This window comes from Sceloporus undulatus, chromosome 5, assembly GCF_019175285.1.
Source record: "Sceloporus undulatus isolate JIND9_A2432 ecotype Alabama chromosome 5, SceUnd_v1.1, whole genome shotgun sequence".
NCBI classification, from domain to species: Eukaryota; Metazoa; Chordata; class Lepidosauria; order Squamata; family Phrynosomatidae; genus Sceloporus; species Sceloporus undulatus.
The window spans coordinates 90,249,911-90,273,274 of NC_056526.1; the positions used below are offsets into that span (position 1 = coordinate 90,249,911).

Here is a 23,364-nt window from a genome sequence, read left to right on the forward strand (position 1 = left end):
CATCATACGAGGACGCTTTACGGGCTTCAGCATAGACGAAACCCCTGCAGGGATGCATGGGGAGGAAGGGGCGGCGCATCCCATAGGACCAATGGATGCGTGCCCGTGGTATGTGCGGCCACTGCGCACCACGAGCCCCATTCATTTAAATGGGGCTTGAGCATACTTTAACGTTCCGGAACCCCCCCCGTAAAGCAAGGGCGCACTGATGTTTCAATTCAAATGGCATCCTTACTTTTCTTGCAGCCTCTCTGAGTTACCTACCTCCGCTTCTTTCAATTTAGCATGTGTCCCTGAAGTTCTTTGAAGCAGGGCACACGAACACCATTTTACTATCCATTGTACTTAGTGAGAGTTGAGCGCCCCAGCGGATACCAAGGACCCACTGTATTGTGCTGAAAAAGAGTTTAGGACAGTGATGGCGAACCTATGGCACATGTGCCAGAGGTGGCACTCAGAGCCCTCTCTGTGGGTACATGTGCCATCGCCCCAACACAGAGTTTGCCAGAGTTTGTTACTAGAAGGCCAGAGGGACATGGCACTTTGCAATAAATAAATAAGTGGGTTTTGGTTTGCAGGTTGGGCACTTGGCCTCTAAAAGGTTCACCATCACTGGTTTAGGAGAAAGCCTTCACTCCATGGGTTAATATGGTATTTCACTTAATAATTTGTTTTCAGAGCAAATGGCATTCTGAACTGGTTTGAACACTGCAACTAAACTAAGCTTTGTCGGTTTCATAGTAAGCTTGTATTTAGATACATTGTGCTTGGGTTTGCTGGGAAGTTGACCTGTTTGTTTTAATTATTTCCAGATAATGATAACTTAGACCTGTTAGCCTCCCTCTTGGAAGAAAATGGGGCAGCTGCAGAGCACATTTCTGAAGAGAGTGGCATCAATAACATGGGTGCAGCTAGTGAGCCAGATGACTATGACAAGCTGTTTGATGAAGAAGATGAGGAATCCTACACTGAGGAGGTGGAGGATGTCGAAGGAGAATCCACTGGCTCTAAGGAAGATGTAGCTGAATTGTTTGGAGATGTAGGAGATCTCTCAGAAGAGGAGCAGGAGAAGGACACTATACGGGGAACATCTCTTTCCGTAGCTGTTGATCCAGCAAAGGAGACCACCAATCAGGCCCTGCAAGGTTTCTTAAAATGTTGTTATATTTGTGATGGCTTAAAGTGACCTGCTGTTCAGATATGAGGTTTTTATCATAAGCGTATCTAGCAATTCAACGTAATGGCACTTTAAGTAACTTGTGGCCCAAGAGCTCTGTGCATCTTCCAGCCTAATTGCAAAAGCCCTTTGGAAATGATCTCTCTAGACCTCTGGTAAGAAGGTTCTTTAACTTCCTTGGCAGCCTGTTGAATAGGAAAGATAAAGGAAAGAGAGAAAGGGATGACAGAAAGACAGAAGGAAGTGAGTGGCAGAAACAGAAGAATTGACAATTTTGGGCTTTGGTCACACCAACATGTGAACCTGATGTAGGAATGATGTCTCTGACAAGAAAAAGGTTGCTTACTCCTGCTTTAAGCATTTTGCTTTCTTCAGGTTAGAAGTGCTGATCTGAATCTGTGAAAACAGTATGGTGTGATATTATTGGAGCAAGTTGTATTAAGGGAGATATTTGGAATTGTTGAAAGCATTACAGCAAACCCAGGATTTGAGGTTTCTTGATGTCTTCCTCTTTATTTTTGTCTGTGTTCACTGACAACATTTATTTACTCTTGTGCTTAATAGAATTTTGGGTTTTTAATGTAAAATTTATTCTTTTTCTTTCCTAGATGAGTTGAGAAAATTGCAAGAACAAATGAAAAAACTACAGAAACAATTAGAAATGACAGCAATAGCACAGCCAGTTAGTGCTGGCCCTAGCAAGAAAACCTCCGGTAAGTAGGCACTTTGCCTTGCTATGTGTTGAACATCCAATTTCATATTTATACATAGGTTATAACACCAAACTGATATTAAAAATGATAAAGGGGGGAAACATTTGATTGTCACACATTCTTCTGTTTGATGGCTACTCTGAAAGCCTAATTAAGGAAGTTGCAGAATTCATTACTTATAGAATTCAAGTCCATATTGTGGCAACACTGTTTTTTAGGTCAACCAATTATTAGGCAAAATATATCACACAATACTGATTTTGTGACCACAATATTGATTTTGGATTTTGTTTTATGGTCAATTTTATTTACTATAGAGATGCTTTAGGTTTGCTGATGTATTCTTGGGCATATTAAAAATGATTACTTGCACATCACCTATAATGTGTTTATATGGTATAGTGGTAATCCAGATTATTAGAAATGTTATAGTGTTTCCTCCCCCCCCCTCAAGATGGGAGCCATATGATATACTTCCAAATGGATGAGTTATTTCTTGTAAAAAGCAAAAACTTGGTATAATACGTATTATTTTAAAAGATTCAGAATGGAGTAGCTTGTCATCTGACAATGAAAATACGGAATATTAAATATTACTTTTAGTATATTTCCAAAATATGTAAGACATACCACATATAGGATGGAATGATAGTGTGAACATCTTATTGCCCCATCACATACTTGTATCTTGTCTGGTCTGAGTGCTAGAGCAGTGCTTCTCAGGCTATCTGATGTAAGAGCAAGCAGTATTTTTTTCTAATACAGTGGACCCTTGCCTTACGCGGGGGATCCGTTCCGGAAACACCCCCACGTAAGGCTAATTCTGCGTATGCTCATGTGTGTGGCGGTGTGGGAGCGCACTGGGCGCCATCAGCATGCGCCCCATTCATTTGAACGGGACTGCCACCCCTTACACCCCGTGTGCTCTCCATGGCTAGAGCACATACGCTCAAGTCCATGTAAAGCGTGCCTGCATATAACACAGGTGTGCTGTATACCAGAGATAGATACCTTACATGTGCCCATTGGCTTCAGTTGCTTCTTTACTACTTGGAGAAGCACTGTACTATAGCATTTCTAGGAATGTATATCAGCACTTGCATCTCAGTTTTCTAATATGTATAGAATTTCACTGAGTAACGGATTATTTAATATGTAAGGATTGCATATTCTTTTATATATTCTTTCATTTGTTGATCAGATAAATCACCTGCTGCCTTCATAAAGGAAAAGAAGCCTCCAAAACTTCAAGAGTCACCATGCTTTTCAACCCAGCTCAACAATTCTTCTTTCCCACGCTCCAAAATTCAGTGTCACAACCCAGCTTCCCTTTCTGGTATAGTAGATAGTTTCCCTCTATTTCAAGGGTACTGTGCACTTCTGAAAGCGTTCGATGGTCATGCTGGCCACATGGCTGCCAGAGCAGTCCTCAGACAATGCTGGCTCTTTGGCTTAGGAACGGAGATGAGCACCGTCCCCTATAGTCACTTACAACTAGACATTCATGTCAAAGGACTATCTTTAACTTTATGCACTTCTAAAGGAAATGTACATGAGATAATCTTTCTTAAGAAAATAAGCATAATGTCTTATGATTTCTGCAACAAGAATATCAAATGTAAATCTGGCTAATGCAATTTTGCATAATTATGCATTCAGAGTTTAAAATGTTTTGAACATGGGAACTTGCCCACTGTTGCTAACAGTGGCTAGCTTTCAGGAAAAAGTTTTAAAAAAACACTATTTGGTGCTAAATTAGTTGCTTGGCTTTCTTCTGCGATAATAGGTTTGGCTACCATAGCTGTTAATTTCTAAAAGAAATTCTGCAAGTGTGATGTGTGATGAATTGCAGCCTTAAAAGTCCACTGTTAGAAATTGTCTGCATTAGCAACCATCAGTGAACTCTCAGTCTGTATATTTTGGCTACTGTGTTTTCACACAATGTGACTCTGTTCTTTTTTTGGTTCTTCTTAGGGAATAAAAGCCATGTTTCAAAGCCAGGTCCCAATTTGCTGCCTCAACCTCTTAAGTCTGTCACTGGAAACAGACCCAGCGTGGGTGTCAGTCAGAAATCTCCAGTGCCAAAGAGTTCCAGTGTAAATAATCACGAAGTCTCCTTGGAAATCTACTCAGGGCTGAGGTTAAGGTCAGCCAGGTGTCTGGAAAATTTGCTGAATTTGCTGTTTGGGTATAGTTTATGGCCTAAGAGCATCATCATTATTGCCATGCATCATTCTGGGAGGGGAGCAAAACTTCTGCACCAAGAAAGGTTAATTTCAGCAATCTGCACAAATGATGCAATACTGAGTGTATAATTTTACTCCAGATATAATATTCATGGGAAAGGGCCTTGACTTTTTCACCAGGGTGCAGTCTTAAGGGATAAAAGGTGCTTTTTTCCCTTTCTTTAAAAAGTCAGAGCAAAAATTCTTAAGAAGCTGAATTCTGTATCCAGTATCAATTATAAGCTTTTTGTACTAAAACTCCTCAGTCATATTCTCTGTCGTATAGAAATCATTACCATTTGCCTAGTTCACCGTGACTTGTTGCCCTAAGTGAAGGTTGTGAAGCTGGCTTCCACCACAAAGTTGTGGCAGAAAGTTTCCATCATTTTGTCTTTCTAACAGTCTTCTCTTTGTTTTCAATTTAGAAAACCCCGTGTATCCTCAGTTGAGATGGAAAGAAAAATGTCAGGCCGGAAGTTTATTAGACTTTCTCAATTACAAGACAAACTCACTTCAATGAATCTTGAGGAAACAGATTGGGTTACATTTGGAGTTATAATAAAGAAGGTCACTCCTCAGAGCTCCAATAACGTAAATAGTTTCATGATTTTCTTTGTCTTTTACCGGTGAAAATATGTTTCTGCATACCTTATTGACTATCTCCAAATTCTTGTTTCTAAATATAACCCTACTCTATTAATTCTTGGATCCTGTTTTGCCTGTGGCATTGCTTTTCTATACATTGCTCAGCTCAGGTATTTTGATCAGCATCATAACCAAAACCACAAGCACTTTTACACAAAAAGCCACTCTAGAGCCAGCTGCCCCTCCAAGTATTATTTTTCTGCATCCTAATTTAGGTTGGAAGGGGATTTTATGTGCTGCTTTTAGACAACAGACATTTGGGATCTTTTTCTGATCTCCTGAAATCTCTGTGAGATCTAAAAGTAAGTGCCAATTTTTTAAAATGTCTCGGCATATATGTGTGTCTGTGTGTGTGTGAACATTTGACCATATGAATTTCTTAATGTTCTTTTCTGAAAAGAAACTGAAGTAGTAGGCATATTACAACATTTGCTGTAGTAGCTTTGTATGGCTCTAATGAAACCCTAAACACACTCACTGGCAAGTAAGCATCACTGAACGTAGTGATACAACTAAATACACCTATGACTGCACTGTTATCCTTCCAGATAGATATCATCATGTATATAGTATTATACTCTTGGCAATGTTCATTATTTTAAGGACTAGTTGTACCCGGCCACACGTTGCTGTGGCTCAGTTTGGTTAAATGGAAAAGAAAGAAAAGAGAAAGCGCACGTTTCTGAAATACTAAATTTCACAATGCTTGTGGGTATACAATATTTTTTGTTGTTCCGTTGTCTGTGTAGATACAGAGATTGTCTGGTTTGCCAACTCTAGAACACGCAACATATAATTGTCCGTGTGAGAAGCACTCCATGTCTAGATCTTGCCACTGGCTCCCATCCTCCAAGGCCCATTTGCCGGTTTCTGAGGGTCCCAAAGGGACACTCAGGGGCCAGCAAACTCCAGAGGACAGCGACTGGCGGCTCACAGTGACTTATATCGGAAACATTGAAATGGAATTGTAAAATATTTAGTATAGCATGTGTTGCTGTTATGTCCAACAATTTTTACCTGTCACATCGATATAATAGTAGGTTTACAAAAACATAGTAGGTATATAAAAACATGTGTGTATTCGAATAGAACGTTGTGTCAAAATTTCAAAGCAATCGGTGAAGAACGTTCAGAGATTCAAGATTTTGAACAAATGAACATTTACATTTTTATTTATATAGATGATCAAATGTCTGTGTTTTTATTGGCTCTATTGTTCTATATCACTTCTAGGGCAAAACGTTCAGCATTTGGCGGTTGAACGACTTACGTGACTTCAGTAGATGTGTCTCATTGTTTCTGTTTGGGGATGTTCATAAGGATCACTGGAAGACAGACCAAGGCATGGTTATAGGCCTGCTCAATGCTAATCTCATGAAACCAAAAGAAGGATCAGATGAGGTAGATATGACTTCAGGGGATTTGCAGGAAAGACCCTTAATTGCTGCATAAGAAAATATTTTCAAGCAGTTTGCATAATGTATTTTTTGGTGGAGAAAATCATATTTTTGCCTTTTTGGTTCTTAGACAAACACTTCTTAGCTGCAGTAGCTTCTGTAATTCATAGATGCTTTTCTTTACTTAGAAATCTTAAAAGTGAGGTAGTATATACCCTGTGAAAAAGCTGAATGAAAAACTGAAAAAAGATAAGATTATTAGGTTGTCTTTGCTGATTATAAATTCAGTTTTGATGACCAGAAAGGAAATCCTTAATATGTAGTACAGAATGTGTACTGGACAAGAAAAAATTATATGTAGTGCAGAATCAACATGTTTGTTGATTTATTAGAACACTTGATTAGTGCCTCCAGGGAAAGATAATGACATTGAGATAAATCCCCTGAGCTCTCGTTCTGCTTTTTAATGGTAGGTTTGTGTGTCGGTTGATCATCCCCAGAAAATCTTGCTTTTGGGTGAGGCCATGGACTTGGGAACCTGCAAGTCCAGGAAGAAAAATGGAGAGCCCTGTACACAGCTGGTTAACCTGGTATGTTTATCTCACTCAGTTTTATGTTGATTGTATGCCCAGTGAGCACTCATTTGGTTGTTACCTGTAAGTAATTTAAGTTTCAGAATGGTTTTGGTTGTGACTTACAACCCAGATGTCGTATTCAGAAAGGCTGAAGAATCAGATTTCTTATTCATCACATGGCCAAAAGTCACATCCATCATATTTTGACTGACAAATTACTGTATGTGATGAGAACACCTAAAACTCCTACTTGATATACTGTGCTTCCAAATGTGGCTGTGGAAGTACCTTCAGCAGTACTACTGTTGCTCCTAAATGGCTTTTCTTTTCCCTCCCTCCCACCCTCCCTCCCTCCCTCTCTCTCTCTCTCTCTCTCTTGCACATATAAACACAATAACACATGGTTGCACTGAAGAACACCATGAGAAGGAAAAAATCTAATACATAAGGCCTTAAATATTCATTGAGGTTTAGTTCCAGGATCCCCCTTGGATACCAAAATCCATGGGTGCTCAAATCCCATTTTTACAATGGCATAGTATTAAAATAAAATAGTAAAATGGTGTCCATTATATAAAATGGCAAAATCAAGGTTTGCTTTTTGGAATTTGGCTCTTTTGGAATATTTTCAAGCCATCTGTGGATGCAGAACCTAAATAACTGTTAACTAGTGTATAGTAACTCTTCTCCCCATGGCATGATGCACACTTTGCTTTATCTGCCAGGAAACTTTAATACAGCCAAAGACAAAATGAGGTTCATCAGATTCATTTCAGTTGTCAGTCTCAAATTGATGAATCAGATTGAGCTGTCTGCGAGAGAAAGCAAAACATGCAGAGGCCTTGTGCTTCATGACTTGTTAAAGTCTGATTTTGAATCCCTCCAAACTGGAATTATTTTCAACAAGAGTAGTTTGCTGCACAGGGACTGTTGCTGAGAGAAAGTGACTGATTTTCAGTAACGCATTGACCTACCCATACTCCCAGGTGTTCTCAGGAAATGTATAGAACACCTTTCAAATACAAGAAATAATAAAACAGGTGCTACCTTAGTAAGTCATTTCTTGGAATGCCATCATCCTGCAAGAGACCTCATATTTTGGGCTATTAAAAAGTAAATAATACTGATCAGAAGATTCTATTAAAGAAAGAAGCAGAGTGGATTTTTAAATTAAAATCTTTAGTTCCTAGAGGACCAAATTATGAGCTTGATCTCTCACTCTTGCAAGTCACTCAAAACTTTTTCCAGCACTGTTGCATCATACATCCTTAAAGGCTATCTCATTCCCACTCCCCCCATTAATTGTCTGCTAATATAAAAAACCTTGAACTTCAAGTGTTTCAGAAATTTCTGTAGTTAGATTTCATATCAGTATGTACAGGTTTTAAGGAGAGTACAAAGATTAGAATGATATCTGCTGCCATGTATTATGCATTTCTTACTATGTATTGTTCTTTTAAATTTTAAATTCATATTTATATTTAGGGGTTTTTTTTAATGCAGCACCTAAAGACGGCCATAGAAATATATATAGGTCAAAACACGTTATGCTATTTCTAAAATAAAACAATCATCTCTTGAGCACTTAGAGATGCATCTCTTTTATTCTGTAGATTCTGTTGGGTGCTTTCCAATTTTTGTTTCTTCTTGGTTGTAAGACACAGCACTTTTTATCAATCCACAAAAAGTAAAGCAGAACCTTTGGCCCTTCTGAAGCTGTGACCAATACTTTTTGGAGTTGTCCAAAACATCTGGAGGATTAAAGGGTCCACACTTGAGTCAAGCCCTGGCTCCAAAGCTGAAACCCCTGTTCTAAGGCTTTAATTCTTAGCCGTAAGGGACAGGCTCTTTGTATTCCTGGGGATGAATCTTCCTGGCAACCTTACAGTTTCTGAACAGCTCCTACATTGTCTATGAATTGATCTCATTATTCACATTTCAAAGTAGACTTTGATTAATAGGATTTTGTGTCTTGATTCTGATCTGTCTTTCCCTTTTCCTTCAGAATGAATGTGAGTATTGCCAGTATCATGTACAATCCCAGTACCGAAGGCTCAGTTCAAAGCGATCAGACCTTCAGTCAACTTTCTCGAGTAACCGGGCTCCAAAACGGGGAATGAAGAAGAACCTTGGCTTAAAGGAAAGGCTTTGTCAGGAGGGATTTTACTATGGAGGAGTTTCCTCAGCCGCTTATGCAGCTTCTGTGTAAGAGACCTGATACCTCTCATGCCTTTTCATAGGTGTTATCTTCTTGAAGATTTTTGACATATTGCATAGAGATTATTGAACATAACTTTATTTGATTTGTTTAAAAGCCTTTTAAAATCTCTTTTGCTGACATTTGTTCCTATACTATGGATGTTTTACATCCACAATAACTGCCACTATCATCTGTTATGGAGTAAATATTGCATTTTTGGATGAGACAAAGCTGTGGAATAGGCCTTTCTACTCTGGCATCCCCCATCCATGTCTTTGCCTATAAGACCATCATGTTAGCAGTAATCCAGTACATCTTGAGTCGGCAGAAACAGAAAAATCAGTCACCACCAACATCCTGCTCTCAAATTCACCAGGATTAACGTTTGGCAGTGGCAGAGGCAAGTGCAGGTAGATGAGAGAGGCAAATGAGGTATTGGGAGCAACTGCAGGCATAGGCTTTGTTCCAGTTTGTGATGAAAACTGATTTGGATGGGCATTAAACAAGCTTTGGATAGTGTGATCAGAGCTTGGTAATGTTATCTTTTGGACTATAAATTCCAGATTTCCCCAGCCAGCATGGCTGTAATCCAAAAAGTAAATTTTCCAAATTTTGGCTAGAATTCATACTAAGGATTACTTAATGCAGTGCTACTCAAAGTGGTGGTCCCTGGACCAGGACTGATCGGTCCCTGGCAAGTTTTTGGGAAAGAAACAATTGTACCCATTGGATACAACAGGGGGTCACGATGCTAGAAAAATGACACATGGTAAAATAGGTCTCTGTTGCCTATATAGTCTAGGTTTCCTCTGTAGAATGAAAATTAATTATAACATTTAGAAAATAATATTGAATTGAGCCTGCCTGCCTGTTTAAACCACTAAATGTCATTCTGTATTCCTTCTTTAGTGCAGCAGCTGCCACTCCTAAGAGGAAAATCCAAACCACTCTGTCCAGTTTGGTTGTGAAAGGAGTTGATGCAGTTCTTCATGAAACAAAGCAAAGACTGGGTAATTCTTTTCTGCTTTCTTCAATCTTCCGTTGTTCTTAAGTGCCAGTGTCATTCACAACTCTTTTCTTAACCCAGCAGTAGGTATTTCTGGGTCATTTAAAGGATGGTGGGAACCTGGATGTGAATTAGGTCCATGTAAGACTGACCCTATCCAGGAAGTTTTTCAGCTAGTGAAAGGGTCTCCACAAAATGTAAGCCACTTGAGCTTCTAGTGACAAAGCTGGATCTGTGAACAACCTCACACTGCAAACCTGAACCTTTATGATGAAATAGCAAGCCATCTTTCACCAACATAATTGTGTAAATTCTCAAAACCTGCATTTTGCAGTATCTAGTGCCTAGAGTGAATACTACACTAGCTCCGTCCAAATTGTGATTTGCAAATTAGGAGCCACTGTCCTTCCTCGTTTTCCTTCTGGCAATTTTGTTACCTGAGCAGTGATGCAAGCACAGTTAATACTAATCTTATTCTCTCTTAGCCATTGTTTTCAAACCCACTTCATATCGCGGATTATGACATTATTGTCAGCGTTAATCTTAGTGCAGAGAATAATAAGAAACCATGCTTAATACAGGCAAGGGGAGATGAAGCAAGTATTGGAGAGAGGAGAGGAGGAAGACTATATTTCCAGAATGGGCTAAGTCAGAATGATTGTATGTGCCATAGGTAAGGTCCTGTTTTGCAGATTATAGTTAGACTATAGTCGTCTACATATTGATAGCATTCTAGCTTTGGCCTTCTTTGTGCAATCACTATATATGACTGTGCTAAATTAACTGCCTCATCTTCTGCAACTTTGCAGGGCTTGAAACAGTTCAGTGTTAGCAGCTCACTTATAAAATTGACTTTACAGCCCTGAAGGCTAGTAATGAAGGCCTCAGACTGTTACATTATCTCTTATGTTTTAGGTTTGGCAAAGGACCCTTTGTCTTGTTCAGAGGAGTTCAAAGAACTGTTGTCAGTGCCCTCCTTTGGAGCACGAAATCTAAACAAACACTTGGCTAATGCCAGTATACCAGGTATGTTTGAAGGGAAAATATGATACATTCAATGTTTACTGAGTAAAACTGCCTTGTCCACAACTTTATTTTTCTGTCCCCAGGATCCAGTGGTAAGCAAAGTGCAGCTTTCCAGTCTATCTCTGCTTCAGCCTTGCTTAAGCAACAAAAGCAGCAAATGCTGGAAGCAAGGAAAAGGAAATCTGAAGAGCTACAAAGGAGGTAGCACCAATATATGGTTTTGTGACAGGCTGATCCATGAGGATTTATTTATTTTTTGGAACATCTTCTATTGTTATACTTTTAACTATTGCGAAACCCACAATATCCAGCAGTTAGGAAGAAATCATATAAGGGAACATTGATATTTGTGTATTATGTACAAGTGTACTAATACTGAATCATTGTCAGGTTGTGGTAAAGGACTGGATGTGGGTTAATACACCGGCTTAATCCAGCTAAGACAGTAGTGATGCTGGTCAATAGAAAAAGTAGCTTGGGATTGAAATCACAGTCTGTACTGGATAGAGTTGCTCTCCTTGTGAAAGATCAGATTTGTAGCTTGGGAGTGCTCTTGGACCCAGCACTACTCCTGGAAAGCCAGGTTCCTGTGGTGGCCAGGAGTACCTTTGCCCAGTTTTGACTGGTGCACCAACTGCACCCTTTCTTGTGGAAAGCAGATCTGACCACAGTGGTTCATGCTTTAGTTCCCTCTTGTTTAGACTACTGTAATGCACTCCATATGGGGCAGCCACTGAAAAGTGTTCAGAAGCTGCAGCTATTGCAAAATACAGCAGCCAGACTGATATCAAGTGTGCATTTTAGAGACCATATAACACTGGTCCTCCAAGAACTACACAGGCTTTCAATTTGCTTCTGAGATAACTGAAGCTGTTGTTGTTGACGTGCAAAGCAAAGATTGATATAAATAAATAAAGCCAATGAAATGACCAAAAATAGAGTCATAATACAAATCCATCTAGATCAACATTGTCTTTCCTGACTGGCACTGATTCTCAAGGGTTTCAAACAAGAATCTTAACTAACCCACACTGGAGATTATATAAAGTTATATTTATGGTGATACAAAAAAACTCCTAAGAGGGTTTTTGCTGTCTCCACTATGACATCCAACTGAGCATGTATATTTAATTTATTTATCTTTTTCCCATTGCTAGACCAAATCAAATTAATTTAATAAAAAATGTCATGATAGAATTTTCCCTTTTGTTGGGAGATCCAGTAATTTTTAGATTTTAAACCCACATACTCATCTCCCCTACAAGGTAATCATGCTTTTTTATCTTTCTATTTAAGATTTCTTCAGAATACAAGTAGGGAAAACACAGCAGTAATACCATCTTCCTTGAGACCATCTATAGTGCGGTCTCCAGCTCCAGGGGCTGAGTTTCCTAAAGCTGCAAAACTGGCAAGTCCCCAAACTCCTAGACTTGGTACAGGTGTCTCTGAAGGAGATGATGTCCTCTTCTTTGATGACTTGCCTCCTCCAGTACCCAAACTGAATGCCTTGGCAGAAGCTAAAAAGGTAAGTAGCTCCCCCCCCCCCCCAAATACACTTAATACTGCTACCTGGATATGACTGACATAATTCATTTAAGTTCTATTGCTATCAGTGTGGCTGAGGACCGAACCTTGAGTTGTGATGGTTTGTGGAATGTGGGGAGCTACCTTCTCTTAACATGGTATGAAGAATGATAGCAGATTCTTCAAAAATAAGTTAATAGGATGTCATCTTTAAGTTGATCTATTCCACTGTGTGTGGTTTTTTTTTACTGTACAGATTCAGTTCAGGACACTTGTCAAGGAGGTTTTTAATTAAGTAACTGGACAATAATAATATGAACAATAAAAATAAAATCATATTCTCCAAATTATATAGTTTTAAAATTGTGCAGTTGTAAAATTTTATTTTTAAATCGTACAATCTCATTTATTTGTATGGCAACTACAAACTTTGCCTAGCAGAACAGAGAGGAACAAAGGGGTTTAATCTTCAGCTTCAATGACCCTTGCTGGCCTTTCATACTAGCCTTATTCAGAGGCCCAAGCTATATATCTGATGTCTTCCTTCCTTCCTTCCTTCCTTCTTTCCTTCCTTCTTTTTTAAAGATGGCTGCTATAAATAAACTGCGGGCAAAAGGCCATATCCTTTCTAAAGTGGACCCAAACAGCATCAAGCGAAAACGATCTGATCTTGATAATCTAAATATTTCTGAGAGAGTTGAGAAAAATACACTGGTTCCAGAAGGTAAGGAAAGTATGGAATATTTTTATTTTTGTACACTCTGACATTACAGGTTCTCATCCAAGTGAATTGCATTTGTTCAATGGTACCACAGATTGGTCTCAAAGACTATTAACAGCTATCTTCTTCAAACACATGCACAAATTTGTGCACATTCTGAGATGCACATGTTCAAAATTTCTTGGCAGAAACGTATGTTAGCAGTAACTCACAACTCTGTTTCTTAGGCAAAAGTGTTCAACAATTAAGACTCAAATATAAGCAATGATCACCTTTCAGAGAGTAATTTTTTATGTACAAAATTTTATAATTTTTAACAGGAAAGCAATTTAATCCAGAGATAAATAGAGTATGCCTTGCCAACCTGTGTTATAGTCTCATTGTAGCCTGTTGAACTGCCTTAAGAATTGTCTTGTTTGATTCAGCCAAAGGTCATCTAGGCCCTCATCTACAGAAGTGTCCAGCCACATTATCCCAGAGAATCGTACACAAATTGAAATCTCTTAACTTTTCATCTGGAAGAGTCTTCATGTTGCAAATTGTATAAACCAAAATACTGGAAGAAAGTGGAAGATCTCAGGTGGAATGGCATGATACTAATACAGCTAAACAGGAATCGTCTGTTGAAATAAATGATCATTTTCAACGAATGGTTAATCCTATCTCTTTTTCTCTCTGGTCTTGAAGACAATGATGCTAGTGCAGAACCTGCAGAAAAGAAACAGCGCCAACAGCTTGCATATTTAGAGTCGGATGAATTTCAAGAGATCCTGAATGCAAGATCAAAACACACAGGTGTGCTTAAGGAGGTAAGCTTCTACATATTCTCAAATACAGGCTTTTTCCTTGTGGCAGGCTTTTGATGGCTGATTGTTCGAGGGAAAGGGGTCTCTCAGAATATGCTGTTTACTGTTTATTTGGTTTTTTTCTTTTTCAGCCATCTCACATTTAACTGCTTTTAATTTTGATTTTAGTTTAAATATATTTTAAATTTTTGTATGATATGAATTTTAAAGCTGTGTCTATTTTTAACCTTTGAAAGCTGCCTTGAGTCCTGTATTGGGGAAAAGGCAGGGGGTGGTGGTGGGGGGTAGTAGTAGTATTAGTAAATAAGTAAATAAATAATATAGGGGCACCCCCATTACTTGAAGTGGCTGGGAAGATGAGTTCTTATTATCAAGCAATTTGGACAGTACAGGAAGTCCTCGCTTTTTGACGCCTTGCTTTTCAACATTTATAAATTACAGGCAACTTCCATTAATTAAATGGAGGGATCTGCTCTTGTGTCAGTTTTTCTTGCCTATGAGGCTTGCTTGGGACCACTCACTGGCATGTGGTCCCAAGGCTTGCCTACCGAAAGAATGGACACTTCTTTGAATTAATGGAACATGTATGTATAATTTGCAAGCGTTATGGAAAGGGTGGGCTTATGTCAGTTCTGGAAAGAGTGGGCTCATGTCAGTTCTGCTTTCTACAGAAACTTGCTTTGGATTGTTTGCAAAGTAGCGGAGGGGAAGTTCCAAGCCACCTAAGGCCTTCCTCCTTTCTTTGTGTTTAGTTCGTGGTGCTTCTGAAATTGTGGGCAGTGCTCCTCCAGTCTGCATGCTGAGTCCATGGTATCCAAAATGTAATTGCAAGCTAAAAAAAAAAAAAGGAGGGTGGGTCCACTTTTCAACCAATTCCACTTTCTGGACAGTGCTCCAATCTCTAGCCCAGTGATGGCAAACCTATGGCATACGTGCCAGAGGTGGCATTCAGAGCCCTCTCTGTGGGCACACATGCTGTCGCCCTAGCACAGAGTTTGCCAGAGTTTCTTACTAGAAAGCCAGAGGGATGTGTCACTTTGCAATAAATAAGTAGGGTCTGGGTTGCAGTTTGGGCACTCGGTCTATAAGAGGGTCACCATCACTGCTCTAGCCCATTAATCTGCATCATGACTTCAAGAATAAATTGGCAATACAGCTGGAATAGCTGCTTGGGATGGCTTGTGCTGTAAGTGCTTGACCACAGGTGGAAAAAGAAAAGGATCTTGTCCAGCTGCTAAAAGAAAAGCCAGACAATTTTCAATTCACCTGCCTCATGGTATGGTGAAAGAAAACACAAGAATTTAGCTGCTGCATTGCCAGATATAGTTAGAGGCCCTCTTTCTGACATGGTCACACACACCCCCCCAAGTCCTACCTCTTAATCCTACCAGCGCTTCAACCAAAAAAATTATCAGGCACTGCAAATCAGAGTGCTGAAAAATTAAGACTGCAGCATTGTGATGGTTGTGGGGTATTACGATAGGCAGTTGATGGTACCTCCTCAGTGACATTCCAAACTCTTTGAAATTGGACTGATTTCAGCAAAAGACACTACCCCCAATCTCATGAGCAAGATAGTTGGATTTGTCTGGAATTGTGCTCTTGGGTTTATCTTGAACAATCATGTGCACGGTTACATTAGATAACTAGTACTGCCATGAATGTCACAGATATATCAGAATTGGCTTTCATCCTACCATCAAACTTACTTTAGAAATCAGACTGGTGTGTTTAACATTAAAGCTGTGTAAGTAAAACAAATAAGACTTGAGATCTTGCATTTGGAGGCATATGTACATCTTCATAGCTACATCTGCTCTTGCTCCCCAAAAAACCACCTGATAACTGTGCCCCTCAAATACAACCATTTCTGTGTTGTCTGAGAGCAAGGAAACGTTCAGCTGTTTTCCTTTAGCTGGACACATTGCAACAAGCATTGGAACAGACCTCCAGGGTGCTTTGGATGTCTCTTCAGATGACATCCTTGCAGCATGTCCAGCTACGGAAAAATAACTGGATGCACTCCTGTTCATCCCCCAGCAATTCTCTGACAAAACAAAAATGACTCAGTTGGGAGCTTGCCCTACTTCTGAGGTGGACTGGATAGGGATGTTGGTCTTACATGGTCAGAACAGAATTCCAGCCTCCATTACAAAAAAGGGGGTTGTAATGGCATAAGTCCAACTTTTGTTTTATTATTTGCTGTCAAGTCAACTTCAACCTACGACAACCCTATGAATGAAAAACCTCCAGAATCTCTGGTCATCAGCTGTCCTGGCCAAACTCCGGGCCATGGCTTCCTGAACTGAATTGATCCAGCTTTAGTGCAATCTTCCTCTTTTCCTATTTATTGCCTTCCACTTTACCAACCATTATCATCTTTTCCATTCAGTCACATCACCTCATGATATGTCCAAAGTACAAACAGTCTCTGGTTAATCATCTTTGCTTCTTGCAAGAGTTCTTTACACCAGCATAATTCACCAACAGATGCCAGCCACCATTGCAATAGGAGTTGGAGACAAAAATCTCTATGGAATATACAGTCTTAGCTACTAGTCTTCTCCTTTGCGAGGTAGAGAAAATTATCTCCTAGGTATTTTAAGGTATTCAGCTGTCTGTCCACTTTTAAAATGCTGCACTATATCATCAAGATTAAAGGTTGCACACCAATATAAAAATTCCATCTCTCTCTTCGATCAGTTTGAGGCTGAGTTGCAGGAACGTTATTTTGAGCCCTTGGTGAAAAAGGAGCAAATGGAAGAAAAGATGAGGAGTATCAGAGAAGTGAAATGCCGTGTTGCAACATGCAAAACAGTGAGTAAAACAGCTGCTTGATTGTTGCCCAGGTGGCAAATTTCTCTGATCCTGAATTGTCTTTACTACTTAGTTCTGGACCAGCATTTACACAGAACGAACAAGACATCTATATATCCAGTGGCACACTGCAAAAGCTGAGGTCTTCATGTACTCCATGCTTTCAGTCATGATTTAGTCATGGGCTTAATACATGTTGGAGCAAAACTCAGCTTTCCAAGCAGAGATTGGGCATCTGGTTCTGTTTTGGTCATATTATGACATGACTTGATTTTGAAAGCAGCCAAAGCTGTGTCAAGTCATTGAAAATCTGCATTCTCAAAAATTGCTCTGACATTTGAAACATATTAACCCTTGGGTTTATGTGTACCCCAAAACCATTTTTACTTAACATTTAACTCTTGCAATACTTGTGAATATTACAGATTTTCTACCTGAATCCATCTTAGCACAGACCACTTTCTCTCCAGAAAAAAAAAAACCCACAACAAAAGGCCTAGTCTTTCAGTCCTATCACAGCCTCAAATTCTTTGTACAGATCCACTTTTAACTTTATTTTATTATCTCAATAACCCCACAAGGTAGATAATATTGCAACTACTTCTTGAGGTAAGTTAGTCAACTGTCCAGTGGCTAGATCTTCCTGGACCAAGTCCATCATTCAATATATCATGCTACACTTAATTCCTCGCTGTATAAAAGAGCTTGTGGTCAATGTGCCCACCTGTATTTAACCACTCATAGGTGGTGCTTTTTTAATACATGCATGGATTTTTTCCTCAACTGTCCTATACATGATGCAGAAATCTATTGTATTTTCTGTGCTTTGCCAGTAATTACACCAAATGTGACCCAAAAAAGCAGTCATAAAGAGGGAGAGGGGGCAGATGCAGAGCTTGGAAAGGTTGCCTCTTTGAACAATGACTCAAAATTGTCCTGCTTTATAATCCTGCAAGGCTACAGCGTTTCAGCGTTAAAACCTCAAAAAATAACTTTTCCAAGCTGTGAAACAGACAGCACCTCCTAACTGTCCTTTCCAACATAACTTTATGGGAACCTGCTTTGTTGTGTTTCCCAAAGGAAACTAGTTATTGACTAGCAGTAAGTCATGTTTTAACTATATCAAGACTCGTAAATACAAAACTCCCAATTTCTTCAAAGCCTTTTCTGACCTTCTCTTTCCTTCTTCTCCCCAACCGTGTTTCTCATTCTCTCTCTCTCTCTCATTCTCTCTCTCTCTTTTTTTACACTGAAGTGTAAATACACCTATTTCAAACTCCTGGATTCATGTGTCGAGCAAAATCACGACTATCTCTGGCATGATGGTGTGAAGCGATTTTTCAAGTGCCCCTGTGGGAACAGAGCCATCTCTCTCGACAAGCTTCCCAAAAAGCACTGCAGGTAGGAGGACTTGGTTGTAGTGGTTGTTGTCATCTTCTGAAACACATTTCCACATTCCTTGAACCCTGTGACATTTTATTTACTAGTTTATACTAAGCATCACGGAAAGAGCACATTTTGAGCACGAGAATAGTGCTAGCAAGCATGCTGCTTCCAGTTCAACTTCACTTAGAGACAGAACTAAATACAGGTGTTGAGAATGTGCTTCCTATTTGAAGTAACACCGTGTAGCTGTCAGGAAACAGTGACTTCATACAAGCCTTGTAGGTTTTTCTCAAAATTCAAAATCATTTTTAAAAGTAGGGGGAGGGTCCAGGATTGCTATCAACAGAAACTGAACCTATTCTGATTTTTGTGTCCTCCTTTTCCAGCAATTGTGGTCTCTTTAAATGGGAGCGTGATGGAATGCTGAAGGTAAGAGTAAACCCAAAAGGTATCTTCCAAAAATCAAACTCTCTCCATTTATTTATAGCATAGAAAAGCTTTCACAGTGGAACATTCAATGAGAAAATATATTGAGAGATGGACTGATTTGTTGACCAGTTTCATACTATTCCGAAAAGACGCTGTTTCATTATTTGTTCATTTCATTTATATCCCACTTTGACCCTAAAGCTCTGTCCCTTTTCTTTTAACATTTTATAATAAATTAATCTTCCTAAATATTCCATTAATACCTCCAAAATAGCTACTATCGTGCAGCAACATCTGACTGTTATGTATGCTCTAGCTGGCCAGGGATAATGTTCCAACCCTACATCAGACTTTACCAGTTACCAGTCTTCCCAGACTCAGTTCCAAAGTCAGTTGAGCAGAGGTCTCTCAGTCAAGCAAACTATATGTTATGGGGAATGTCTGTTCCCTGTGATTGACCCCTTTTCCCTCCCACAATCAGATTTCCTCAGCAATACATGACACAGTGTTCAGACCTGCAACTCAAGTCATTTGTTACCTTTTAAAGACCTGTCACAAAACAAAGCATATTAAATGCTGGCCCTCATCCCCTTTCCCTCCACCACTCCCTTCTCCTTTTGTGTCGTGTCTTTTTAGATTGTAAGCCTGAGGGCAGGGAACCGCCTAATTAAAAGATTGTATGTACAGCGCTGTGTAAATTTACAGCACTTTATAAATAAAGGTTAATAATAATAATAAAGATACAAAGGTAAGGAAAATCATGTTATGACAGATCATTTTCACCATTTGGAGGTGCACATCTATAAAAAATGCCCTCTAAAATATCATCTAGTCTAGTCCTGTGATGAGCAGAAAGCAGACTTCCCCCTAACTGTATGAATGTACAAGATGTATGTGCATGTTTAAGCAGTAAGCTAAGACAGATAGTATACTGTAGTAAGTGAATTTTTTCTTTAAAAGGTAAGCTGCCTCCTTAAATAACAACAAAACCTCTTGTGACACCTAAAAGGCTAATAAGTATTTTCTACAGTGTAGATGCACCATTTGTTTTGATTCTGAATAAGGTGTTAAAATTGGCCTTTATTCCAATGCATCAGAGCTAAATATCATTATAAATCTCCCATTTCTAGGAGAAGAAGGGTCCCAAGATTGGTGCAGAAACTCTTTTACCACGAGGAGAAGAACAAGCCAGATTCCTCAACAGCATGCAATGAGTGTGAAAAGTTCTTTCTCTCCCTTGCACTTGTCTTTTGAATTTATCTCCTGCTTTTAGTAAAGTTCAGTCACTCTGATGAAGGACAGGTTGTTTCTTAAAAGACTTAACCACCAGAAATTCTGCTTCCCTCCTCCATGAAAACTGAACTATTCTCTTTGTTTTGAGTTTTCTTTATTTGACCTGACAGTTTCAGAGGGAAAAAATCCTAATTTTTTTTAACGCATTTACTCTTCCTTTGATTTTTGGAATAGGTACTTGTGTCATAGTGTACATATGGTAATTTTGACAAGGAATTAGAAGTCAGGTCCTAAGAACTGCAGCTTAAAGGCAAAGAATTCTCAGAGAGGTTCTGCAAATGTGTCCTTGGCCATCAGTCACTATATTGCCTGAGACTACCTCAAATGTTTTTCAGCATTATCCTGAACTGAGAAAACAGTGTTTCATAATATGTGGAAATATGGTGCTTCTCAGCTAGGAGGTTTTATCTAAGTTTTCAAAACTAGGAACAAATTGTGTCACTATTATACCTCATTTTGGTAATGTGGTGGCCACACTAATGCAGCTTCCTGAATGGATAGTTACTCTCTTTTGCAATCTTAATTCTAATAAGGAGGTACTTTAGCAAGGCAAGTCTTCATTTTAAAAACTTTTTCCCAAATTAGGTTTTAAAACTTCTTTCAAGAGTTTGTGGAATGCCTGGATGCTTTAGTTATTATTTTATACAATACAGCCTACATTTCAAATAGTGAACTGTGTATTATTTCGTAGTATTGCCTTCTACAGGAAAAGTCAAAAAGCCCTGCATTTCTTTTCTTCAACTGGTGGTTTCTCTGACAGTAGTGTTTCTTACTAAGCACAGCAAGAAGCAGTGGAAAACCCAAAATTACAATGTGAACTTGTGTGGATTGAAATTTGTACTTTAATGCAATGCATATATTCAGAGACAGTCCTATGCTGACTGTCCTGTTTTACCTTGAGGTGCAATTTGGATTTGTTAATCTGAGTTGTACGGCTGCAAAGTTCTCACCGATGTGCATTTTACCTGTTGCCTACTAATTTTCTTTCCTTTAGTTTTGCCCAAATGTACTAAGAATGCCAAAATGAATCAACAGGGTCTTCTACATCACCTGTAGTTTCTGGAAATGCATTGGGAATTGTAAATATTCAACCACAATACTCTGATTAAACTGTTTACTGTTTGGAATATTTCAGACTTGCTATGAGAATCTTTTGTGTGCTGTGGACCTTGGGCATATGGGCATGTATTGTTACAATAAACACTGATAAAATCTCATGTTAAAAAGCCAAGACACTGCTCCCCACTTGCCCTAGGAGTGATGAGTAAGAATAGTGGTTTAGGAGCAGTGAAAGAGGCAAGATGCCTTATTCAACCTGAATGCCATCACAGTAGCCATAGTTTTAATTATATACCATAACTGGTACATTATTGTACCATGATTCCAGGTGATAATTGATATTCTAAAATACAACTGTCCAGGAAATTAATAACATATTGCATCTTAGCATAAATAAATAAATAACCTGGGAGGGGGATGTTCCTGGGTTTAGGCAAGGCTTAAAGAGATGAAAGGTTAAAGAAATAATTCAACAAGTGAATATAAAAGAAAAAAGGACACAAAAACAAAAAACCCAGCAACACTGTCCAAGCAACATTGTTTTTAAATTTAGTTGTATTCCGCCAATTTATGTAACGACACACACTCCTTCACCTTATGGCAGTCCTATGGGGTTTTCTAATCCTACCCCGCTGCCACCCAATTTATGTAACGAACCCACTTTCTTATGTGGCAGGTTCTCAGTAGTATAGAATATAGTAGTGTGGATATCAGATATATGGCTGACAAGCCTTTAGATAAAATAAAATATGAACTTTATTGAACAAAGGGTTTAAACAGATATGACTTGAACTAAATGGTATTAAACAGTTGGTAGTTCCGGCGCGTGTTACTTTGTTACATTTGTACTCTTTATTTCGTTATTATAATTATTTCTCTTTCCCCAGATATTCTTTGAAACCACCTCAGGACTTCCCTGTCCCTCTTTAGGCAATTCTTTTTTCTAACTCAGCCACCAAGGCTATGATATCTCTCAAACAATTATGTTACTCCAAACCGCTCTTTTGAGTCTGGTTACACAGAGCCTCTCTCCTCAAGACTCTCCAAAACAACTACTGTCTCTCTCTAGACCTAATAGTTTCTTCAATAACTATTCCCTCAGGAATTATCGGAACCCAGTCGTCTCTTGGACTCTATAGTTCCCTCTCTCTAAACATAACTGTCTCCCCAAACTCCACTCCAGCCTTATCCCGCAGGATCCCAACCCCTAACTGACTCCCAACTGTCAATATTCCAACTGTCAGCCTGGGATTTTTTTCAAAGTCCCAGCCCACATTCTATTGGCTGGTCCTCAGCTGCCTTCTGATTGGTGGGTTTTGGAATTCAATAGCCAACACTATTAATAATAATAATAATAATATGTTTTATTTGTATACCGCTTTTCCTATGATCAAAGCGGTTTACAGCATACATATGCATATATAACAACAAAGCAAGAAAAAAAACAACTCTGCTTCTCTCCCCTCAAGATGGAGGTCGGGGGAGGGCTCTTCAACTTGGCAGGCAGAGGCCTGTTGTTTCTTGCCTGCTTCTCTCCCCTCAAGATGGAGGTCAGGGGAGGGCTCTTCTTCTTGGCAGGCAGAGGCCTGTTGTTTCTATTAAAAAACATTAGCTTAGCAAATATTAAAAGCTTGCTTGAAACAGCCTTGAGAGCAGGGGAAGCTGGCTTAAAAGTCACCCAATAACCCTCAGGAATGACATATTGTAGATACTTGGTTGTGATTTTCTTCTGATGGCTGCATCTGAGAAAAGTTGCTTCAAATGTGTGTAGTATTAAGAGAGTCAGAAGTGGTGATCGTGAGAAGTATCCACAAAGTAGTACAGGTGTGGAGTTCAGGCCAGAGAACAGGGAAGGGAATGAAAGAATAACGTACCTGCTTTTGATAACCCAATGAACGTTTCTGACCTGGCATTTCAGTCAGACTCATTAAGATAAACATGTCTGAAATTAAATACAGTATGTTAAAGATGTGCTTTATAAGAGGCTGCGTTGTATTCTTGTTGGAAGAAGCAGCAAGCCAGCTGGTAATGGAATTCTTCAGCAAGAAATATTTACTTATGCGCTGGGTTATTTTCTAGGCACCAACTGCCAAGCTCCCATATTGAAAGCCAAGATGAATTCTAACTTTTCCATTGCAACTGCATGTCTGATTAGTATTTTGTTTTCATTAGATGCTCTCCCAGTGTTGTTCTCAACTTTTAAGTTCTCCCCTTTGTGCCTGGAACACTTAACAACATTAACTGACAGCTTCTTGCTTCATCTCACTCTCTTTACATTTTTGTTTAAACTGATGAAAGTGCTACGTTTTGATAGCGTTTCCAAGCACCTGCAATTTTTAAAGAATGCTAGCTTAGGAAACTGCAG

At 39.1% G+C, this 23,364-nt stretch overlaps 1 protein-coding gene across 1 annotated transcript; it reads left to right on the forward strand.

Moving 5' to 3' along the window:
* Positions 1-805: 805 nt before the first annotated feature.
* On the forward strand, positions 806-21,067 carry MCM10 (minichromosome maintenance 10 replication initiation factor; the record flags this gene model as incomplete). The annotated part of the gene is made up of 18 exons (XM_042469635.1): positions 806-1,145; positions 1,786-1,890; positions 3,092-3,226; positions 3,865-4,036; positions 4,541-4,706; positions 5,994-6,161; positions 6,631-6,747; positions 8,738-8,937; positions 9,842-9,942; positions 10,854-10,964; positions 11,048-11,165; positions 12,261-12,489; positions 13,074-13,212; positions 13,897-14,018; positions 16,719-16,832; positions 18,088-18,233; positions 18,605-18,647; positions 19,778-21,067. Coding segments are annotated over 18 exons (2,610 nt in total), but the record flags the coding sequence as incomplete, so codon positions are not given.
* Between the last annotated feature and the right edge of the window lie 2,297 nt (positions 21,068-23,364).